The sequence below is a fragment of the Perca flavescens genome, chromosome 15 (assembly GCF_004354835.1).
Source record: "Perca flavescens isolate YP-PL-M2 chromosome 15, PFLA_1.0, whole genome shotgun sequence".
In the NCBI taxonomy this organism is placed as follows: Eukaryota; Metazoa; Chordata; class Actinopteri; order Perciformes; family Percidae; genus Perca; species Perca flavescens.
This window is the reverse complement of record NC_041345.1, coordinates 8,685,624-8,695,483: the sequence shown is the minus strand read 5'-3', so window position 1 is coordinate 8,695,483 and position 9,860 is coordinate 8,685,624. Positions and strand designations below refer to the sequence as shown.

The 9,860-nt window shown below is 36.9% G+C and overlaps 3 gene segments (V, D, J or C); all 3 read right to left on the bottom strand.

The window, feature by feature from the left end:
* Positions 1–1,304: 1,304 nt before the first annotated feature.
* LOC114569362 (immunoglobulin heavy variable 3-21-like) lies at positions 1,305–1,819 on the bottom strand. The segment is given in 2 exon segments: positions 1,305–1,612; positions 1,698–1,819. Coding segments are annotated over 2 exon segments (357 nt in total).
* Positions 1,820–3,546: 1,727 nt separating this feature from the next.
* Positions 3,547–4,068, bottom strand: LOC114569361 (immunoglobulin heavy variable 3-48-like). The segment is given in 2 exon segments: positions 3,547–3,860; positions 3,949–4,068. Coding segments are annotated over 2 exon segments (363 nt in total).
* A 2,385-nt stretch (positions 4,069–6,453) lies between these two features.
* On the bottom strand, positions 6,454–6,951 carry LOC114569152 (immunoglobulin heavy variable 3-66-like). The segment is given in 2 exon segments: positions 6,454–6,776; positions 6,863–6,951. Coding segments are annotated over 2 exon segments (357 nt in total).
* Between the last annotated feature and the right edge of the window lie 2,909 nt (positions 6,952–9,860).

Here is a 9,860-nt window from a genome sequence, read left to right as displayed (position 1 = left end):
ATAGAGAAAACAATGTGACAAGAGCCAAGGAAGTAAAAGTTTGCCTTATTGCAGTATTACTACAGTATCCATTCAGCTTCCAACCCAATGACTTACATACACAGAATAAACAGCAGCTCCTTGGTCTTCTAACTGTTTATATTGAAATTGATTTAAAATGATGAAATGGAGAACTATACAACTAAATGAATACATTAAGAATCAGTCACTGCTGATCCATAACCTAAATGTTGTATTTTTGTTGGGATGAAGCAAGCTCTCAAAGGGTCGGAGTATAAAATTGTAGTTTTGAGTGGCAGTCAGTTAAAATCAAAGAGATAAGCAGAACTAAGTGTTTCCATATAGAGGACAGAAAACTTGAGACTGAAGCATTCTAGGGTTTTATGAAAGAAAATGTAACATTATTTGTCCTCCTGCTTTAGATGCCACATGGCTGAAATGTGTATGTAGTATTTATTTTATTCATAGCAGGGACAAGGATTGTTTTGCTGTCTTTGGCTGTTTTGTAAGGAAGTGATAATTGATAGATAGATAGATAGATAGATAGATAGATAGATAGATAGATAGATAGATAGATAGATAGATAGATAGATAGATAGATAGATACTTTATTCATCCCGAGGAAATTTTAGGCATCAGTAGCTTAGACAACCATAACACAAAAACACATACACACATACAGTATATCTCACGTCTGAGGATAGGACCCCTCTATAAGTGATATACATATCAAATAAATATCCTTTAAATGAATTCAATAAATTGAAATTAAGGTAAGATATTTTTTTTATGTATATAAAGGTTATTGTTGGTGGTTAATAATGTATATATTTTTCAGGGCACATTTTCATGATTTTATTAAAAACAACGAAAGCTAAAACATTGTATTTTTTTCTAAGAATATATCTATAAGAACGGGATCTGAGCAAAGACAAGAAATGTTTCTTACTGCAGGAGTTGAAGTAGTTTAATTTAAGCAACCAGATCGTTGTGATGTTTTTGTTTTTGGCACTTTTGCCAACAAGTGATCTTAAATGTGTTTGTGTGTGTTTAATGTTGAGTAATAATATTTCTCAGGAAAGCAGGACGTTAAATAATGAAGAGACAAAGGGTAATTTATTATGAAAATGATACATAATGTAAAATTTAGGGGAAAAAAATTAGAAAAAAGTAGGAATATTAAAAAATATATGATATAAAATATATGATATAAATAATACATTCATATATCATCTTCATTATTTGGCTTCATCAGCCCAGTAAGAATACTGTAAGATTTTGTACAGCTGCTCAACCAACTCCAGTCACTGTGGGTATCGAGCACAATAATAAACAGCAGAATCTTCAGTCTTCAGACTGTTCATCTGCAGATACAGCTGCTCTCTGCTGTCGTCTCTGGAGACGGTAAACCGGCCTTGGACTGACTGAGAGTAGTAGATGCTAGTACTGTAGATACTCGTAATCCACTCCAGTCCTTTTCCAGGAGCCTGTCTGATCCAGGCCATCCAGTAGCTACTGAATGTGAATCCAGATGTTGTACAGGTCAATCTGTGGGATTCTCCAGGTCTTTTAACCGCTGGTTCAGATTCTGTCAGAGTCTGACCATCAACACCTGTCAAGATATAAAACACACCACATAAATTTTGTTGTTAAATAATTCAGAACTATGTTTAATAACTATCAGTGAAAATCTTCACCTGCCCAGCAGAGAGTTAACAGCAGCAGTCCTGTCCTATAGTCCATCATGTTAAACTGTGTGTCCACTGTTCTCTGTCCTCCTCTCTGCACTCAGATAAGTAGAGGTGGAAGATATCTGAGTTTTGCATTGACTCCTCCTCACAGGGAGGAAACATCTGGACTGGAATCTAAAATCTTCTTTGATGAAACTAGAATACGTTTTTATTGACTAAGAAGTGTCCACATTAGTTATAAATGCTATTTTAAAATGAGTAACTAGGTTATCAACTTTACCACAACAACAATAAAAAGCATAATTCATATCATCTGATTGACTGAAGCAGTGGTGCCCATCACACCTGGATGTGGCATTGTGATGGTTTATGGTCATTTCATGGCAGAGAAGTTTGTAACAGATTATCATTCGGAGGAGAACATCTATATCTGGAGCATTAGGCGCTGAAAACATTTAAATAAAACAATCTGCTTTTTCTTCCCTGTCTTTGTTCCTGTATATGGACGTCACTGGGATAAGTGTTAAAGCCAGTCCTTGTCTGCCCTCTAGAGTTTCAAAACAGGAATGGTAGCTACTTTTACTATCTTCCACTATCTTTAATGTGACTATTATTTCCACTGTTCAACACACCCCCAACCGGCCCCGTCAGACACCGCCTACCAAGAGTCTGGGTCTGCCGAGGTTTCTTCCTAAAAGGGAGTTTTTCCTCGCCACTGCTTTTCCATAGCTACTGCTAATGCTTGCTCTTGAGGGAATTACTGTGATTGTTGGGGCTTTGTAAATTATAGAGTGTGGTCTAGACCCACTCTATCTGTAAAGTGTCTCGAGATAACTCTGTTATGATTTGAAACTATAAATAAAATTGAATTGAATTGAAATTGAATTTTTTGTGAAACCCAAAGAAAGGTTTGTTAGTGAAGATCTGTGCTTTTTCCATGCTTACCTTCCTTCCACCCAATGCATGATGGGATACTCTCAAGCACCAACATGACAGTGAATGAAAAGCAGAAGATGCATTGTTGTAACTGATGATTAGAGGACTAGAATTACTAAAAATACTTTATTTTTCGTCATTACAGCTCAGAATGTTATTTTTTTACCTTTTATATATTTGAAAACAAAACAAATGTATTTCCATTTATATCAGTTTTTGACAAAAATCATTCCACCCATCATTTGTTTCTAACTTATTTTCATACATTACATTCATTTTGCACCTTAAGAAGGAGTTAATTCTGAAGCATCAAAAGGTGTGAATATTTACTATCAACTTGTAAAGGTTAACCTTCAAAGATTAAGAATGTGAGACAGTTGTACTCTATAAGTCCAGTAAGAATGAGCACAAACAACTCCAGTTTCTCTGGCTCTCGAGCACAATAACAAACAGCAACTTTAGCCTTCAGACTTTTCCGATCCAGCTTCTTTCATAATAGGAAGAGTTTTTGCTAAGATCTGTATACAGACATACAGTATTAAAACAAGTCAGTCAGATTAGTCAGAGTCAAATGGCAACAAGGTTTTGCTTTGTTAAATATCTACATGCTTCCTTTTTATGGCTGGAAAATGATTTAATTCCAGGATTTTGTGTAAATTTGGTATGAATAAGAAAATCATTTCAGAAAAAAACTTGTTTACAATCGGAAAATCATGTGGAAGCTTTTTAATTTTAAATGTTACCAAAATGTTGATTTTTGCATGATCTTCATGCATGTACATGAAGTGGACACAGTTTCACCACACTAATAAATAGAACTTGTCGACAGTTTGGCAAAACAACTGATACTGAGTTACGTTCACAGTGGTGATATTAAATAGAGGAAGTAGTTTTTGTATGACTCTCCTATTAACGTCTCTCACTGTGTCTCTCCTGCACAGTAATACACTGCTGTGTCCTCGGTCTTCAGACTGTTCATCTGCAGATAGACTTTACTGCTGGAGTCATCTCTGGAGATGGTGAATCTCCCCTGGACTGACTGGGAGTAATAGATAGGAGAACTAAATGTGTCTATATATGCGATCCACTCCAGTCCTTTTCCAGGAGCCTGTCTTATCCAGTTCATAGCGTAGCTGCTGAGTGTAAATCCAGATGTTGTACAGGTCAATCTGTGAGATTCTCCAGGTCTTTTAATCGCTGGTTCAGATTCTGTCAGAGTCTGACCATCAACACCTGTCAAAAGGATGAAAAACATCAAGTGAAATAAGCTGATGACACCAAATAAAAGCTATGTTAAATTAAGATCAGTGAAAATCTTCACCTGCCCAGCAGAGAGTTAACAGCAGCAGTCCTGTCCTATAGTCCATCATGTTAAACTGTGTGTCCACTGTTCTCTGTCCTCCTCTCTGCACTCAGATAAGTAGAGGTGAAGATATCTGAGTTTTGCATTGACTCCTTTTTTGGCTTTCTCCTAGCTGTATTTTGTTTTTTAACGAATCATCTCACCGTATCTCATTTTGACTTTGTTTCACATTTTCAACCTGACTTTTTTTACTGTAAGTCACTTTGTAACATTTGAACATTCCATTATGTAATAATGTAATATGAATAATATAAATTGGTTTAAGTTTATGTATAAGGTAAATCACCTCATCGGCTTGAGATTGGGAAACAACATCTCATGTCTCCTAAAGTCATTTTTGATCATATAGCTGTTTTTCATGTAAATAAAGATTATGTACAATAATATTTAACCAAACATCGATTTTTAAACTAGTAAAATTCAGAGCAAAAAATTCAACTTTTGAAGAAATTCTGTTGCATTTATTTTTAATTATTTAAATAAGGTAAATTATTGTTAAACGATTTCGAAAGTCTAATTCAGTCTGTCTTGTGGGATTACAGACAATGATGTATCAGTGATTGAAACCTCCAAATATTTAAACTAGGGCTGTCAAAATTAACACCATAATAAAGAGTTAACGCAAACGCTTTAACACCACTTGTTGCTTTAGATGTAGGATTAATGTACGCACATTTTGGGATTTGGGCTTCAGGACGCTCTTTAATTTTGGGACACCAGGAAGTGATGCACAGTAATGTTGTGGGTGGCTAGCAGAAACAAGCCTTGATCAGAAATGGATAAAGAAAAGAGTTTTGAATGGCAAGTTCAGTTTCAAAGCCCTTCCAGATGGTTCTCTTGACAAGACTAGGGGTAGTGGTGGAATTGTGGAAATTGGTTCTCTGACAAACACATTTTAGATTGTTGACGAAAAGAAATAACGATGTTATGAAAGAGAAACTGACATTTTGAGGATTCATTCATACTGTACTGTAGATAAATCACCATTTAAAAAAAAAAATCTAAAGACTGTTTCATCCTTTACTGTAACAGTGAGCTGGTGTTGAAACCATTAGTGGTCTGAGGGCTCCTCCTCTGGTGGCTTCATGTTACAAGTGTTCAGGCTCTGAGGGGTTTTTGTTCAGGTCTACTGATGGTTTGTGTTACTGTGGCTCTCTGGCACAGTAATACACAGCAGTGTCTTCAGGCTGCACATTCTGTCCATTTAGAGTCACTGTCTTGCTGGAAGAGTCCAAGCTGATACTGAACTTGTTCTTCAGGGAATCTATGAAGAATCCAGTACCCTGCACACTGCTGGCATAAGTGTTTCTGCTTGAAGCAGAGAAGCCGCTCCCTATCCATTCCAGTGCTTCTCCTGCAGGTTGTCTGATCCAGCTCATAACAGGGCTCCTCCTCTGGTGGCTTCATGTTACAAGTGTTCAGGTTCTGAGGGGTTTTTGTTCAGGTCTACTGATGAGTCACTGGGAGAGTCTTAATTCGATACTGAACTTGTTCTTCAGTGAATCTTTGTAGTTTGGTGGATGCAACACCACCATGTACAATCACTCCAGTCCTTTCCCTGCATGCTGTCTGATCCAAGCTGTGTAGTAGCTGCTACCTGCATTTATTTTTTCATATATTTGGTTACTGACTGTATTTGGTGCAAACATAAAAACATTGACAGGAGCCAGAATCATTTGAATAGTAATATATTTTGCAGCTTTTAATAAAAGACTTTTATTGGTTTCAGTGTTTGCAGATGTTTAAAGAAACAGACATACAGAGAAATTTGGAGCCTTTTAGAGGAAAACAGCTGCTCAGGAAGTGAAACATGACAAAATGCAAAAAACTAAATCCTTTAACAAAGATGAAAACTATTGTAGTTCATCCCTTTACAAGTTACTCTTCTGTAATAAACAACATATTTTAACTTCATACGTGTGTGGTTATGTCAGAAATAAAATCATATATCAAATATCATGCAGCATGATTTTAACTTTTTTTTATTCAGAATTCTTAAAAGCCAGTCATACAACAATCATACTCAAATGTCTGTGTTGTCTCATTTTGAATGACTTGACCTGAGGACATTAGTCATGTGAGACAGTGCAGAGTTTATCAGCCCAGGGAGGATGAGGAAAGACAAGAAATGTTTCTTACTGCAGGAGTTGAAGTAGTTTACTTTAAGCAACCAGATCGTTGTGATGTTTTTGGCACTTTTACCAACAAGTGATCTTTATTGTGCTTTTGTGTGTTTAATGTTGAGTAATAATATTTCACAGGAAAATGGGACATTATATAATGAAGAGACAAAGGGTAATTTGTTATCTAAAAATTATATTTAATGTAAAATTTAGTGTTGAAAAAAGTAGTAATATTAAAAATATAATGTATAAAATATATGATATAAATATTACATTTATATCATCTTCATTATTTGGCTTCATCAGCCCAGTAAGAATACTGTAGGATTTTGTACAGCTGCTCAACCAACTCCAGTCACTGTGGGTCTCGAGCACAATAATAAACAGCAGAATCTTCAGTCTTCAGACTGTTCATCTGCAGATACAGCTGCTCTCTGCTGTCGTCTCTGGAGACAGTAAACCGGCCTTGGACTGACTGAGAGTAGTAGATGCTAGTACTGTAGATACTCGTAATCCACTCCAGTCCTTTTCCAGGAGCCTGTCTGACCCAGGCCATATAGTAGCCACTGATTGTTAATCCAGATGCTGTACAGGTCAATCTGTGGGATTCTCCAGGTCTTCTCATCACTGGTTCAGATTCTGTCAGAGTCTGACCATCAACACCTGTCATGATATAAAAAGAAATCACATGAATTTAGTTGTTACACAATTTAAAACTATGTTTAATTAAGATCAGTGAAAATCTTCACCTGCCCAGCAGAGAGTTAAAAGCAGCAGTCCTGTCCTATAGTCCATCATGTTAAACTGTGTGTCCACTGTTCTCTGTCCTCCTCTCTGCACTCAGATAAGTAGAGGTGGAAGATGTCTGAGTTTTGCATTGACTCCTCCTTTTTGATTGAACTGTGTTTTTTGTTCAATCTCTCCTCAAAACATATTTTCATGTTACAGCTTTCTCCTTAACGTAATTTCTGTTATTCTTACGGTAAGAATAATTTTACTGTATTTTAGAATTCAAATTCTACTTACATTTTTAACGTAATGTCATTATTATCCATGTTTTACTGTTATCCACTCTGTAATATTTGAACACATGTATTTACTTGGCAGATGTTTTTTTGTTAAATGCAACAAATAATTACAAATAATGTAATAGTGTTACTGTTTATATATAAATGATATCAAGGTCATTATCATTAGAAAAATGTGTTTTCGTTCATTAAATCACCTTGTATGCTTGGTTTGAGATCGACAAACATTATCTTACGTGTCCTTTTTTTTTACAAATTTGAAATTTTGACTCCTGGTAATAAGAAAAGGGTTTCATGCATTTGTTCCAGGAAAACTCTGATATCCAACACGTTTCAGTTGTGTGCATTTAACAATGTAAACATGTAATTCAGTTTTTGTTGTGGTAGAAAAGACAATGATCAGTGATTGAAACCCCAAAGTATTTAAAGTCAAGCAAGAGTGCAGGCTGTGTGCTGGTGTTGAAACCATTAGTGGTCTGAGGGCTCCTCCTCTGGTGGCTTCATGTTACAAGTGTTCAGGCTCTGAGGGGTTTTTGTTCAGGTCTACTGATGGTTTGTGTTACTGTGGCTCTCTGGCACAGTAATACACAGCAGTGTCTTCAGGCTGCACATTCTGTCCATTTAGAGTCACTGTCTTGCTGGAAGAGTCCAAGCTGATACTGAACTTGTTCTTCAGGGAATCTATGAAGAATCCAGTACCCTGCACACTGCTGGCATAAGTGTTTCTGCTTGAAGCAGAGAAGCCGCTCCCTATCCATTCCAGTGCTTCTCCTGCAGGTTGTCTGATCCAGCTCATAACACATCAGCTAAATGTGAAGTCAGATCCCCTGCAGGAGAGACTGAGAGTCTCCCCAGGCTTTATCACTACTGAACTGGAAGGAATGGACTCCATACTCTGACCTGTACAACCTGATGAGATGAAAGGAGAGAAGAACCGAAGAAAGTCAGAGAGTCATCCGGGAAGTGTTCTGGTGTCACTGACTTAAGGTGGCCGAGACGGTTCAACACAAACGCAAAAGCCACAACACAAACGCAAAAGCCACAACACAAACCCAAAAACCACAACACAAATGCAAAAGCTACAACACAAATGCAAAAGCTACAACACAAAGGCAAAAGCCACAACACAAACCCAAAAGCCACAACACAAACCCAAAAGCCACAACACAAACGCAAAAGCCACAACACAAACGCAAAAGCCACAACACAAACGCAAAAGCAACAACACAAACGCAAAAGCCACAACACAAACGCAAAAGCTATAACACAAATGCAAAAGCCACAACACAAACGCAAAAGCTACAACACAAATGCAAAAGCCACAACACAAATGCAAAAGCTACAACACAAATGCAAAAGCCACAACACAAATGCAAAAGCTACAACACTAATGCAAAAGCCACAACACAAATGCAAAAGCTACAACACAAATGCAAAAGCTACAACACAAATGCAAAAGCCACAACACAAATGCAAAAGCTACAACACAAATGCAAAAGCCACAACACAAATGCAAAAGCTACATCACAAATGCAAAAGCTACAACACAAATGCAAAAGCTACAACACAAAGGCAAAAGCCACAACACAAACCCAAAAGCCACAACACAAACCCAAAAAGCTACAACACAAACGCGAAAAGCCACAAACACAAACGCAAAAGTTACAACACAAACGTAAAAGAACAACACAAATGCAAAAGCCACAACACAAATGCAAAAGCTACAACACAAACGCAAAAGCCACAACACAAATGCAAAAGCTACAACACAAATGCAAAAGCCACAACACAAATGCAAAAGCCACAACACAAATGCTAAAGCCACAACACAAATGCAAAAGCCACAACACAAATGCAAAAGCTACAACACAAATGCATAAGGGACAACAAAAGTGAGTGACAACAGAAGTCAGCGTATGAGCAGGAGGAAATTTCTTGCATGTTTGAGAAGTAATTGAAATATGGTTCCTTGCTAATTAGGATTACCGTACTGTTGCTATGTGAGTGTCACAAATAAGCAATGTTGTTCAATATCTTTGTATTTTCATGTATGCACTCTCCATATAGGCTACAAAGGAAAGTGTGTGTGTGCCTATTTGTAGGGGTAAGACTAAGGACATGCAACAAAACCATAGACTGTACAAATGGTAATATACAGTCTATGAACAAACCCTTTTACATGGCTTTAAATACAGTGTAAACACAGGAGTCCACAGTCTGAATTCTATTTATTTTTATTAGTAAGCACGAAGCAAGGTCATTTTTAAATTTCTGGGTTTATTTCATTCAGACCAACCCATGTATGTGTGTATGTAGGACATCTAACGCCCCTAACACTATAATAGGCAGCATATTGAAGGTAAAACAATTAGCATTCACTTTAAACATCTGTTTACAGTAAACATAACCACACACACACACACACACACACACTTTCCAAACCAACAGTATCGAGGGAATTTGCCACTGGGATCTGATCGCTAACCAGATATATACGGTTAACAAGTTACAAGCATGTAACAGTGGGATATAATATTTGTGTGATTTAAACAGCTTCACTAAACGTGACAAACTATAGACTTTAAACGTAGGACTCGCAGGTAAAAGACGCTGGGCGCCATTTAGATAACGTTATAGCTGTAGCTTCGTAGCCTAAATAGCAGAGTACATATGAAAATAAAAAAGATATTGAACAATGCTGCTTATTTATTCTGCAAAC